Source organism: Dermacentor andersoni, chromosome 6 (assembly GCF_023375885.2).
Source record: "Dermacentor andersoni chromosome 6, qqDerAnde1_hic_scaffold, whole genome shotgun sequence".
NCBI lineage: Eukaryota > Metazoa > Arthropoda > Arachnida > Ixodida > Ixodidae > Dermacentor > Dermacentor andersoni.
Genome location: NC_092819.1, coordinates 185,309,685 through 185,324,276, shown reverse-complemented (window position 1 = coordinate 185,324,276; position 14,592 = coordinate 185,309,685). Strand labels below are relative to the sequence as shown.

General features: G+C 47.0%; 1 protein-coding gene across 1 annotated transcript in view; it reads left to right on the top strand.

Annotated features, from left to right (window-relative positions):
• AGO1 (protein argonaute-1) overlaps positions 1 to 13,801 on the top strand; it is a 92,396-nt gene extending 78,595 nt beyond the window's left edge. The window contains exon 11 of the mRNA XM_050172396.3: positions 1,509 to 13,801. Coding sequence (XP_050028353.1) covers positions 1,509 to 1,617 — 109 coding nt within the window. The 3' untranslated portion in view covers positions 1,618 to 13,801. The remainder of the gene's footprint in view (positions 1 to 1,508) is intronic.
• Positions 13,802 to 14,592: the final 791 nt, after the last annotated feature.

The following is a 14,592-nucleotide window of genomic DNA, read 5'->3' as shown; positions in this document are numbered from 1 at the left end:
ATCGCTGCTGCAAATCAGCACAAATCAGCAAGTCAAAAATCTGTGTTTTGAGAAAACGAGAAAAAAAAGAAACATTCACTTTTAACCAAAAGTGCAGAAATAATTTTGCACTACTTTGCACTGAAAGTGGCTAAAAGCCACCAGGAATGTAGTCGCTCTGACCACGGCCACCCAAATGTGGCAAAAACATCTTTTAGCGCCGTTCGCCAATTCCCGGTGGCTTGCATCGCGCGCGCGGCAAGGTTGTCGCTCACGCGGGTCGAGCTCCACGCCGACGCGATATCTCCGCAGCACGTGCACGTGATAACCATCTTTATGGCGAGGCCATATTCCCGTTCGCTTTTGCCTGCTGCAACGTTACCGCGGCACACATTGCGCTTGATCGAGAAACTATTAGTGCGTTCAGAGTCCTACTGATGATAGCGTCGACTGGTGCGGCTGCAGTGCCATCGGCACGAGTGAGCAAACCCAACTTCCGATTTGTCGCTGGTGTTGACGCAAGAACTCGAAGCTATTTTTGAGCATTCATCTCCCTCTGCAGCAAATCCGCACGCTGCAACATTGCAGTGTCACGCCGAACGCGGCCGCTGTCTGGAACACACGCGTAGGCAAGCTGGCTAGGCCTACTTCGGCATCGTTCGCGGCTTCGACATCACTTGCGGTTGGCGGCGGACGATTATCAATGTTCTCCGAAGGAATGGAACGCATTCGAAAGTTATAAGCTGATCGCTTCTTCTTTTTGCCGTTGTTGTGCCTCCTGGCAAACTTTTGTGGTGGATTGGTCATCGTTGCGCATTCGTCACAAACCTACGAGACACGTCGCCTGTGGAATGGAGCAGACGACAGGACCCTTGCGCAGCCAACCACAGCACGCGTTTCTGATCACGCGCGCTAGTCGACGAATGGGATTCCGCGTTCGGACTTCTTTTTCTTCGCGGATTTTAACGTCACCGGTGAGCCGACGGAGCCACTTTTGGCGGGAAGTTGAAGAAGAAAGGCTCCTTTTTCCAACGAGACCAAGATGGCTGCGATTGCATGCGTAGGAAATGAGCTACACGCCGCATTAAAAAGGGTTGTTTTTGCGGGGAATTCAGCTCACAGTGATGTTATAAATTGATATTGCGGGCAAAATACTCTTCCGCGAGATGTGAAACTTGTTGAATTAAAGGAACAGTAGTTGTAGGTACTGAAAATGTTATTTTAAAAAAAATCTATTCGCAATTTTTTCGCCTCAAGACCCATGTCCCCCCTTCACGAATCACTGCTCTAGCTGTCAAAATATATTGAAGCTTCGTGGAACCAGTTTGAGAGTTGCTGGATGCTGTTGGTGGTATAAAAGGTAGCATTTTTGGCCACGTACAGAGTTGCTTTTTCTAGGAATACCAAGCCAAGCTGTACTAGTAAATAGTGTTCCTGCAATAGCGAAATAGGCACGCTTTGTGTGGGAGCGGTTGGATCCTTGCGATTGTCCTTTCACTGCACATGTGTGTCTCTGTCGTGTCTTGCAGTGGTGAAGGCAGCCACCAGTCGAGCAATGGGGACGACAGGACGGTTGTGGCACTTGCCCGTGCAGTCACCATCCACCCCGAGACCCTCAAGGTCATGTACTTCGCCTGAGGTGGCCCCGCCTCCTTCCTTGCGGGCGGCTGACTTGCCCCGGCCGCCCAGGGCACTGTGCCGGCGCGACTCCCACTGCGTCCCGGCTGGGGGAAGACGGGGCACCACCAGCGCTACATCGCGAAGGCTGCGGGAGGGCCCGGCATTGCTTGTCAATCAGCTGCGGCTCCAGTCTCGGCGCTCCTCGGCGCGGGAATGCCGTCCACTGCCAGGCTGAATTAAAGATGCTGCGCAACATGCTAATTGGCGACCCGACAGGTCGTGATCGGCGACCCGACAGGTCTTCATCGGCGACCCAAAGGGTCTGATGGTGCAACAGGTGTGGGGCCTCTTTGATACTGCAGGTGGACAAGAGCTGTTAACCAGAATTTTCAGCGAAACCTCTCCCTGCATTACCTGCAGAGATTATGGCCGTGTTTGCAGAAAGAGGCTTAGAAAGTCCTAGCTTTTTCTTTTAATGTTGAGGGTGTAGTTGAGTAGCTGCAAGTATTTTTCAAGCCTGTGGTGGAACGCAGACTGGATGCCTCTCAATGTATGTTGAAACGATTCGAAGGCAGGCTTTTCCTCCCAGCTTGTCAGAGGCATTCCACGCCAGCTCTGTCATTACCGCTGCTGACAGCGATACCGCGAAGCTTCCAGTCTGTCCCCAGGTATGCTGCTCATGCAAATACCACACGAGGAGTCTCCTCCGGGGCCCTTTCATATTCAATCTCTTATTGACCTATGGCATAGTTCATGCATATTGCGATCATTCCATTCTTTCCTGCTATCTGCGTGGATGGTGGGGAGGTAGTTTCTTCTGCACATTTTTCAAGGGGCTGACTGACAGGGCTTAACTTATTAGCCTCGCTCATTTCATTTGCACCACTCGACATCCACAGGAGCCCCCCTCGGTTCCCGTTTTTAATCTGTCAGTCTGCATTTGTTCTGCCAATGCATCGTCACCATGACAACGTTGGTGGAGCTCTCTCCCAATTGAGCGAAGCCTCTGCTGGGAATCCAGGGCGCACGACTCAGTCGCTTTGTCGTGGCGACATCTTCATAACTTATGTGGTGCCCGAAAATACCAAATAGTTGACTATGGTAGCTCGTATTGTTCTAGACTTGCTCCCTGCCTGCCATTTTCTTTGTGGGTGGCGTTTTGGTTTCCCCCATGTATTCAACCTTTGTTCTTTATGGTGACCGGGTCAAGTCTGGAGGTGGCGTGCGATGGTCACACAATCCACCCAAAATGTGTTCCAAGCGGCGGGGGGGATGGGGGGTACATTAACATTGCGAGGCTCCTTTGGTGCAGCAGACTGCCGATTATGGGCACTGTTCCACAAGTTGCCTGGGCATGCTAACCAGCTTAGCGCAGCCTCCATTGCGGTATGTGGGATGTTCACCCACTTGAAAGTGGGTGAGACTTAAAGATCCTGTAATTATACACATGGTTACCACATCTGATGTGGTAACTGTGTTCAGACTTTTAAAAGAGGGTAGCACCAGTAAGCTGCAAGAGAGGTTCATTCAATGACAGTTAGTGTGACCCTTGCAACTGGCTTTAGTGTCTGCGAACTTTGGCACCCAGGCATTGAAGTGGCGATAGTGCTTTGGCCCAGCGGATGCCTGGCACAGACGCTGGGTACTTGCTGCTAAGGACGATGCCAGGGGTTCATGAGCTGCACCGAGGCCCTCTCCTCCCCGCCTTTCCTTCCCCAGCCAGCCTGCGTTCCTGACTTGGAGCTGCTTGCCACTGTGGGTGTTTTGCACAGAGTGTGTGGCGCGTCAGAACAATTGTGTAGTCGAGGGAAAACGTGGAACTTAAGTAGCGTATCATCCGAATGCAGTGTGAATGCTCACAAAATTAGGAAATTACATAAGCTAACAGTTCATTGGAGAGCCTCTGCTCTATTAGCGAGCCAATGGCAAATGTGGATAGTTGACAACTGGTAAAATTAGAACAAGCTATTTTAAAGCTTTTTTTTTTTATCTTGCAAGAGCAGAAAATTCGCAGGAATGTTCTGTGTGATTGCAGAACATGTTCACTATCCAAATGAGTATACCGGCATCAAGTCCGTAGGGGAAAAGAAGGGGGCAGAAAAAAAAAATTTCTGGAAAAAAAAAAAGAACCCGTAGTAGGAACAGCGTTCTCAGTGGGTCGTGAAACCGCTAAAGTAATCTGCAAGCAACAATTTTAAAATGCGACACTACAACTAATTTTCTTTGCTCTGCGGTCTTCATTCACATGCCCGATTTTATCGGCACTTCTGCAGATATTAGTGTTTTATGGTTTTTATCTCTAATCAGTTTCCGTTTTCAAAAAGTAATCGTACCTGGGGCCGTTTTCACAATTAAGCCTATAGTACGTGGATGCCACCACATGGTGGGGACTTGAAGAAGCCAAGCAAAAGTATGAGCGATCGTTACAGCGATATTGTTCACTCCCAGCTGCATGGAGGTGAGCAATATTTCATTCAGGCATTCGTGATAGGCTTGCTTTGCATCTGTACTTGAGTTATCATGTTTAGAAGTGTTGTGGTGCCCCTATGTTTAACACACAGAAAGAAAAGAAAGAAAAAGCCGGGCAGCAGCTATCTCGCGATGACTGTCGACGTTAATGCGATTAGCATTCAAGCAGTGTGGAGGGAACACCGGCCGTCTTGCCACTGCCGAAGTGCGTCGTGCACGAGCCGGGCTCCTCACTCGTGCTTCCCTCTGGAAACATTGCCCCGTCTGGTGGAGCAACCCGCAGAGTCCTTATGCTGGCCTGTGCTGGTGGCTTGTCGGTGCGTGCTAATGCTAGAAATTTATTTTGCTCCCTGCGAACGTTCGTGGCGCTGTGCTAAAGTGTCGGACTGCCGTACATAGCTCGTGTGACGCAGGTTCGAATGCTGACAAACGTTAGGGGATATTTTCTTCAAGATGTGCGTGAGGAGGATAGATAGGTAGATAGATGGACAAGGTGGCTGAAGTAGACTAAGAATGCTAATTGCATTAAAGTTAAAGCAGCCATAGAAATCTGCTCTTCATATCTTGCCAGTTTTTTTCTGTGAGGTACAAAGAAATTGAAGGGTACCTACCGTCAGTCGGTGATGATCTTCTTTGATTTAAGCAACGAGTCTCGGCCGATTGTTCGGGCCAAGTGCCTGCTTCGAAACGGGCAGCGCCAGTACTGAACCAAAGGCAAAATTTCAATGTAGGTACTGCCGCCTGCCCGCTCAGCAAGCACACACCCGAGGTCTGTGGGCACCACCAGGGTGGCCAGGGCTGGATGAGTAGTTCACCTTTCGTTGGAAGCACAGTGTAATGGCACGTTGCACAGCATGGAATGGCATTGATCATTGTCTACTTCCGGCATTTAAAAAGAGGACATGCAGTATAACCTTGCCGAACCGATGGTACGTTTGGCTGGTCTGCACTGCTGTCTGGCTCAGATTGCCACAGCGTGGAGCCCGCTCTTGATTTGAGCTCGAGAAAGTGTGGCCAGGCCCAGTGTGCAGCCAAAGCTGTGGGGAGGCTGGAAGAGGAGATGCGCGTCTTCTGTTCTCAACAGTCAAGGTGGGCCATGTGCCAAGGCACCGTCGTGGCTAACGCTTCGTTGCACTGCCACGTCGAAGGCGAGCACTCGGAGTCGGGGTGCAGTGCTCCGAAAGTACCAGCCGAACGTTATGAAGTAGCGTGTCCCACCAGAGTGCTTTGGAGCTCTAAAAAATGACCAGCTGAATGTACCATACGTTAATCGAAGGGAAGTCGCATTAGCACAAAATTCGTTGTGTAACCATTGCCCACCCTCACGACCAACATTAGACGCCAGAGTGCAGTTCCTACTGAGCAGACCCCAGAAACAATATGTTGAGTGCACGAGTTGCTATAGGAATTTCAAGGGGAATAGTGATTCCTTCTTAAAATTCTGATGATCTGTTTCGCTAGGACGTTTCATTACATATAGCATGTGACAGCTAAAGGCAACAAGCAAACTTTTATATGCTGCAGAAATCTATATTTATGACAAATAAGAACTAGAGGAAACTGCTAGGCACACATAACAAAGGAAACTGCACTGATGGCAGCACAACAAGCTAAACAATTGGAGTATGGCTGCTAGCGAGACATTAACGGCTGTGCCAAATGACTTGGAAGAAATAGAAGGCCGGACCGTTTGAATTTCACACTTAAATCGTGGCATAGATGACGAGTCTGATGTTGCAGGTTTCGTGGCGTACCTGAGCCCTGGTAATAGTTTACACAAGTTGTTACATTTACCTTTTCTTTTCGTATGCAATTTTATCTTTTGTTGGCAGCAGCTACATTAAAGTAGATGCTGCTCGAAATGTATGACATTGGGGCTCTTCAGTAATTGCTCACCTTTATGGCTTTCCAGTGCTTTGCTCATGGTAAGACAGACTCGGTGCAATCAATCGTCATTTTAGTGAATTCAATCTGACACGAAATCAATCAAAGGAAATTTTATTACAATGTTAGAAAAAGTTCATACTTTCTTCATAAGCAGATATACGTTGAACACTTACACTGGAGCTAAACATTCAAAATTTACATTGTTATATCTAAAAGTTGACTATCAGTGCTCATTACATCGAAGTTACACTGTATTCGAGAAGTTCGATCTGTAGGTTAGGCTAGGGTTCATCTCTTGGAGAAATTGCAGGCACACCTCTGCAGTGAGGCTCCCTTGGCAAGCAGCATGTCGGGCGCAGATGGTTTGGGGCGGGCACTAGTCACTTGGGCCGCTGATGCACCTCCTTCTCCCTCTTCTGCAAACCCTGCCATCAATTTGCCCCAGGAGGTATTTCCGTTTGCCCAAAGCACTCCCCTCCTGTTCACTGTGGGTAGTACTTCCTTGCTTGCTTCCGCTGTGTTTTGTGTGTGTGTTAGCAAAACTTTGTCCCGAAAATACAGATTGTGTTGGCCCCATGCATTTGGGCCCCACTCTGTGTTGACAAATTTGTTTTTCGGATCGCACTGCCACCTGTGACGTGGCGTTCTCCTGTTGCTGCCGCGTGTTTAGCTTTGTTCGGACAATGGAATGGTGTGTTGTGTTGGGCAGGTGCTGCTTCACTTGTTGGCTGCAAGAGCGCTCGTGAAGTGAAAGGCTGCAGCGTGCCCCCGTCAAGCGGGCAAGTTAGGTGTACCCATGGAGAGTGCACTCAGTTTTAAGTGCACTTTCCCAAATCTAAACATCGCAAGCGGAGTGTACTCGCAGAAACATGCACTCAGTCGGCACGGAACGCACTTTGCTGGTCGAGTGTGTAGCCTCGCCGCCAGTGGTTTCAACAGTACAAAAGGTAATGCATAGAAAAAGGACACAGTTCATTCTAGCTGTTTGATAGCTTTTAACAAAATAAGCTGACCAGAACTCACTGATATTCGGTTCTGGCAGGATCAAATGCTGCCTCGTCGCACGCTACCATATTGTTCTGGATTGGCTAGTCATTCGTCTTGGCCGGCCTTGACTTGTAACACTCTTGTGATAGAAATATTTTCGTTTTTTTGTCGAGTAAATATAGATTAAGATTGTCTTTATTTATAATACAACTAAAGCAATCTCTTTTTAGGTTTCTTTATTTTGATCCATCGTCAAAAAACATGATTTTAGTCTATGGACATTTTTTTTTTTAGTGCAAGTGCGCTCTGTTTTCGCGCTTAGCACTGCGTAGCCTTAAGTGTCACTCAAGGTCCCGAAGTGCACTCCCCGTAAGTGCACTTGGCTTGCCCGCTTGACAGGGGTATAAAGCTCGATACACACCTGTCATCCCTCCTGTCATCGTCGTGGCGCCAGTTTTCATCGGGGGAGAACCTGTCTTCGCCGGTTTCTCCCGAATGCCAGTGACCTTGTGAGCATTGGCTGTTGCAGGCATCCCTTGAAACCACCCGCCGTGGTTGCTCAGTGGCTATGGTGTTGGGCTGCTGAGCACGAGGTCGTGGGATTGAATCCCGGCCACGGCGGTCGCATTTCGATCGTGGCGAAATGTGAAAACACCCGTGTACTTAGATTTAGGTGCACATTAAAGAACCCCAGGAGGTCGAAATTTCCGGAGTCCTCCACTACGCCGTGCCTCATAATCAGAAAGTGATTTTGGCACGTAAAACCCCATAATTTAATTAATTGCTTGAAACCGGTGAGGAAACACCTTCCGCTGAAGTAAACTGGTGCCATGTCGGGACTAGTGATGTCGAGTGTGAATTGTGAGCCTTAGCGAGACACTGCCTCATTTGGTACTGGGATTCCTTTGCACGTGCGGAGCCACTTCACCGAGCCAGTGTTGTGCAGAGCCTCTCAGTGGTTGGTCACACGCAGTATTTAATTGCAGCAAGTGTTGCACACGGCGGTTGGCAGCCACTGCGATAGTTACATGCTGCTATAGGCGGTCGACGGTAGCACTCGTTGCGACTTCTCCTGAAGATGCTTGTGGAAAGATTTGAGTCTGTCTTCTGTGTTTATTGGCACTGACAGTGATGCCCTTCAGGGGTATTGCTTCTGGTCAAGTGACTTAACTGCAGTATGTCAAGGTGCACTTGCCTGTGAACTGCAGACCTTCTTTTTTTTTTTTTTGCATACACAAAGGACTAACACAAAAGGGGGCAAGTAGTCTGCATTCCAGACCCATCAAATGTTCTTGCATTGAAATGAAAGTGCTATCATGTCGCACTTTCTCAAACATGTCAACTACATGGCACACTCCAGCAAGTCGTGTTTAGGCTGTCTCCTCAGCAGTAATCATCTTGATATCGATTACCTGCCCCGTTTTATGTTAGCCACACCCTGTGCTGCAAGGAGGGCATGCAGGCTGGTGCAGTTATCAGTCCTTGCCTTTTGTGGAGCTGAATGCTGTGCTGTTTTCTTGTTGGTGTTGGGAAGGATCAGACGGGGGCCAATTCTGCATGCATTTTTATTTTTCTGCTGGTCAAAGCAGTTTGTCGCTGCTTCTCTCTTCAAGGAGGGCCCTACGTGTAACTGTTTTGGGGAAAGCCTTAGCCCAAGTTTGCCTGCGTTTAGGGACAGTATTCTAGAGTGATAACTGTTGGAGATGCTGTCCCTTTCGCGAGATTTTGTGCGACTCGGCACCAGATGCATTGACATGTACGGCTGACCGCGTTTATAGTGCTGTGCCAAGCATCTCGTCTTTGCACACTGCCATCGACTGTATACTTCAATCGTCCTGGGCCGAATCAAGCTCAGTCGTGTGAAAGGTGTAGCATCTGCGAAAGTGATCGCAGTTTATCAAGGTGTCACGAGACTGTTCATTCCAGTAGAGCATTATTTGTTTTCGGCTGTTGTTTAGGGCTCCTCTGCTCTTGCAGTTTTAGGTTGTGCTACTTGCAGACTTCACATTCAGTTCATCACTTGTGATGAAGTGATGTTTCGCTTTTATGATGCACTGTTTCGGGGTCAAGGCTTGTGACTGGCCAAGTTTACCTGGCACACCATCTTAGCTCTGCTGTTACTGAATGCTTGAAGTTGAGGGACATAGCATGTTGGAATGGGGCAGTTTAACTGAATAGGTAAGCCTGTGCAGTGCTGGTTGGTTGGACTCACTGTTGTGTGTTGAATCCAGAAAAAGAAAATGCAATTGGTTATTGTGTGCTGTGCACTTCAGTGACAGTTTTGTTAATGGGTTGCAATCTTTTGCCAACTTCAACAAAATTAGCTTGTTATCCCAGTCATTGCAGATGAGTAAAGACAGCACCTGGAGTTCAGCATGAAGGTATTGGTCAGGTACAGTGACTTGTTTTTAGGTCTGCAGTTTAATGTACATGCAGTCAAAGCTGTGTATTGCAAGAGCTGCTGTGTTTGCTGTAACTTTTTTTTAAGATGGTAAAGCTAGCACATTTGCAAGAGCTGGTTGTTTCATGATGCGAGCTCCCGAAAAAAACAAAACTGTGGCTAGGGTATAGGTGAATAATTTCTATCATACCTGGGAATTTTATGTGACCTGTCTTGTGCGTCCTGGTTATCAAAATGGCAAACTGAGTTGGTGCGCATTCATTGTTAGAAAAAATGCGAAGAGATGAAGGCTACAAAAGAACATCAATGCTAATGATTCGGCATGCATATGCCAAATCATTAGCTTGTCATCGGTGTGGACGAAGATAAGATTGCGACCCTCAAATTATCTGCCACTGCGTAGAGAAGGCCTCGGGAAATCAGTCTCGCAATGGTGCAAGGTCATAGCAGTGTGGCCCACACATTGCCGAGATTGCAGGGCTGTCAAAGTTGGATGAAACTTCTCTCAAACGAGCAAGGTAGAAAATTGGGCACGTTGGTATGGGTTCGTTATCAGAAGTGCAAGAGGGGCACATTCAAAAGGGATTCTCTTTGAACACATGGATCAGCAATCGCACGAAATCGTAAATATATTTTTGTTGGTGACACTAAAATGTGTGTGCCATGCCTGCTCTGTGCTGTGGCCGATAATTTGGGTTTACAACCTTTAGTGAAACCTTTCGGTTGATAGTAACTGTGTTCTTCTGCATCTTGGTCCCTTCGCGATTCTTCTAACAATGAATCCCATTCAGTGTGCCAAAGGAGATATTGGGCTGCTTCTCGCCACGGCGAACACAGTTCCCAGAAAATTGTGCCAGTTCCTCTTGCTGGGAGCACCTGTCTTACGATTCTTAACTTGAGGGTAAAAAATGCCACAGATCCTTTAAAGAATCTGAGAGGCTTGACCTGATGCGTGGTTTGGCGCAAAGCCTTTTTATTGTTGACAATTTACGAAATAGCATGCCATGAAGGGTCATGATTTTGAAGGTGGCAGTTGTGTTGTTTTACCCTGTATGGCGGCTTTTTTTTTTTAACCTTGTTGTTTTGTGTGCTTCATGTTAGCAATATCTGTTGTGAAATTGCTTGTGTCTAAGGGGTCGTGCTTCTTGGGGACTTCCCTTGATGGACTCTCGACACAGATAGCCGACTACACAATATTTGCTCCTTATTTACATGACCTTGCTAGTGAAATGTGAAAGTAAGTCTTATTATATACATTATATATATATCTATATGGTAATGAAATTGTCATGTGTCTGGGAGCTTGACATTAGTCATATCAGTGAGTTTTCTAAGCAAATTGTTTTATTCATTCCGTGGAAGCTTCTGTATTAGCCGAGAGAGCAATTTTTGATGATGTTGGATATTGAAGCCCTCCGGAACAATGAAATGTGAGAGCTACTAGTGGCGCGAGTCCTTGCTTATTTAGTGTGGTCATTTATTTTAAATGTTCTTCAAATGGCTACAAAGGGGATTTTTGGTTTCTGTTCTGATTTTACTGCGGCATGAAATGCCACCTTGCTGCGCATCGGAAGTGTTTGTCCCATGTGTGTTGTTGGTGCGAGGATGCTTTTGTTGAATCAACTTTTGTCTGGGCATGTGTTGTTGTGATTTGTGGGGCGAGCGCCAGTGGGCAGTGTACGTTTACCATATTTACTCGGAAATAGGTCGAACACAAATCTGGCCGATTCTTGCACATTGCGCTCGCCAAGAAATACAAAATTGTAATTTGGTCGACACTATATATATTTAACTCGCTGAGAAATATGAAATTATCATTTGGAAATAGGTTGAGCCATATCTCTTTATAAAAAACGAAGAACTTTGAACATGTACGGACCTTTATTTACTGCAAGTTCAGCCACTAAATCTGGTAGTCGATGCCACAAGCTGCATGCACATTGACGCTGCCAGAAAAGTCATCCCTGCTTGACAGGCATCCTCAGTGCCATCGAGTGTTGGATGTGCAACATTTCTTGAAGCCAGGCTGGGTAATTTCTGTTATTGGTTTTGCGGTGGGTGCAACTTCGTCAGCTTAGTACCTTGCTAGCTTTGTTCCCGATTGTAGGTTGTGATCATGAATATAGGTCGATGGCTCATTTTGGGTAACATTTACGAAAGAAAATGGTGGACCTATGTTTGAATAAATATGGTACTTTGGCTGCAGATGGACTACTGGTGCTTGTGCATGCTTTTTGTGAAGGACGGTGCGGCCAGGATTTAGGCCAGCAGCTGAGTGGTCGAATGGGGAAGATGGGACATCTTTCTCCATTCGTTGTGCCGACCCCAAGGTTAATTACGCATCAGTGAACCAGCTAGCCCGTTTCAGTATCGGCTGATATCAATGCAACGTTTGTCGGTATTGCATATGTCCCATTGCCTCTCCTTGGCCAGTCGTCTACACTGTTTGCCATGTTGAGCACAAACCAAGAAGGGTGAACTTGAGATCCTGATTATATTGCACTTAGTGTTACACTGACGATTTTAAGCGAAGGACATGATGTGGACGTATGCAGCGCAATTCATGAACGTTCATGAACATTCACCAACTAGCACCCTTCATTGCTTTACTCAATGAATTTGAGAACACATCAACAATTGGCGTGAGGGGGAGTTTTTGCCTAACCGTGCTCAGTGAAGGTTATCAATTTCCAATTGATGCGACTCGTGATGTGCGGTTTTCAATCGGTAGTTGTTTAGTGCACACGTGCTGAAACCTATCATGGGAGCCTCTTTGTTGGCAATTGATTATGCTACCTTCGTGGACCTTTAATTAAGGTTTGCACAAGCAACTCTGGTTCTATCTGCAGCCTAACTTTCAGCCAGCCGAAATCTCAGCTGCTTGGCTTCCCCACATGGTCAAGAGATTTGATGGAGAACTGTTGTCTTGACCTCTTCCGACATGTGCCATATGCACAGTGTAATTACCTGCATATACATTACTCATGTACGTGGGTGCCCATGAATGAACCTCAGCCAAAGGAGCAGTTGAAAAATTGAATGGTACTGCTTTGAGCTACTATAATTTTTTTTTCCTTTCGCCTTAAATATTATACATATGTATATTTCGATGGCATGCGGGCCTAATGCAGCTATCAGTGTTGACTGGTCTGTGGTGTGTGTTCTAACCCATGGTGTGTGCTTAGCAACTTGGAGTACCCCCGTATCGAATTGCTTGTGCACCATCCGAGTCACCGGGCGACTCTGGCTGCTGAGTTGGGCGAGCCCCTTTATATCGTTACTGTAACACTCCCCACTCTTGGCAGCCACCGTCTGTAATCGTTGCTCCCTTTTGTCCGCCTCAAAAAGCAGAGAGTTGTTTTAGCTCGGAGTTCTTAATATATTCTACGCTGAATGCATTTTCTTTCTCCTTCCACTTTAGTCCTTTGCAGTCAAGTCTATTTCACCTTTTGCTTGCACAGCATTCCCTGAATCGTGTGTCGTGTCTGTGTGGTGGGAGCCGCAGGCAATGCCCAGTACCCATAAGAGCCGTGCTCGTGTGCCGTCTGTTACCTGCAAAAGAAAAAAATCTTGTTCCTCTCGCTAGCACTGCAGACACGGCAGCAAAGATTGCCTCGAACTATGGAGCCAACACCTTCCTACACTTGACATGCACGTGTTCCAGCTTTTGGATCCACGAGAAGAGCTCTGCGTTGTTTGCTACATCAGTCTCGCAGTGACAAATGCACTTGTGGTTCCAGTACAGATTTCTGAAGCTGTTTTGTGCAACTCAGTTTGATGCAAGGTAATGTTACTGTGGTGGTATGTGGAACTGTGTTTATTGAGTTTGCCAGCAGCTCCAGTTACTGCTTATGTGCACGGTAAAAAACCTCTGGTGGTCTATGCTAACCTGGAGACACTCATTAAGGAGTGCCTCATGGTCAAACCTTGTTATAAACAAGTCGTATTTGGCACAAAAATAGCATTGTTATATCCAATATTCGGTATAAGCTTAATTTGTTGCACGCTTACATTAGTGACAATTTTAGATTTACTTCTTTATACTTGAAAATTCATTATATCCGTGCTCGTTATACTGAGTTTGACTTTCATCGTATTTCGGTTATAGCACGTGGCAGCCCAGAATGTAATTTAAATTTTTTTTAACAAATTCGGGTTTAATGCAGCTGCAGAAGAGGTTGCCTCAAGCGCTTCTGCTCTCGGCTACATACAATTAAGCAAGAAATCGGCGATCTAGCAGCAATGCCAAACAGCCCAGCGAGCACGATTCCTCTGGGTGCGTGACTGTCCCTTCTGCCTCGCTGTGCCACACATTGTAGTCATCCCTCGGGTGCGGCCGGCATCCGCTCTGAGCGCACAAAAGCGAACATCTTTCAGGCCCTGTACGCGTTTATTTATTGCATACCGAATATGATTGTGCCTGTTATATTGCGCGTTGTGTATAAAGAGATATCCTGAGTTTGGTGTGTGCGAGTCTTTCCTGCTGGACCCTGATCTAGTCGCAGCCATGACCGAGCGTGCGGCATTGTGGTGCAGTGCTGTGAAGAGGAGCTCGGCCCAACACTGCTCGGGACTCTGAAAAATGGTCACTTTACCACAGCCACTGCTCGTGCGCCACCATGCCTGTGCGATTTCCAAATTTTTGTGCCATTCCTGTCAAGCTCTCGAAAACGATTAATCGAACAGGTCTATTCGATTAAGTCAATTAAAGAAAAGGTAGATATCAACGAAGATTAAATGCTTTGCGGGATACATTTATTAAATTAATTGGTTATCATCCATCGATTTTGCCAACCCTAAACGTGTGCATGCAATGTATCTGCTCCTGATCCATGGGCGTCCTGCCCGTTGCATCTGTAGCACAGCATGTGCTGCAACTACTATACTTCGTTTCACAAGGCGTTTGCAGTGCTGTGGAAGGTAGGGGCCTCTTAGCCAAACAGGGCTGCAGGAGAACAGCAAATAGTCCGTCAAAGATTTGAGCTGTTTAGGACTAGGTTTAAAATATTCAACGCAAGAATTCAAAACACTTTGGAGTGACAATGTTAAAGTATAGAGAGCGCTTTCAATCAGTCGTGAAACTGATAGCAATGACTCGCACAAACACAGGTCCTCGGAGGCCTGTTACAAGGTGGCGATGCTAGAGTGTACTAGAATGGAGGAGTGGGTCCAGCGGAGGCCACGGCAAGTGGCAAGAGTAGCAAAAAGCGTTGAAATTTGCGGCGGCGCTGCAGTCGCCTTCTTAAAGC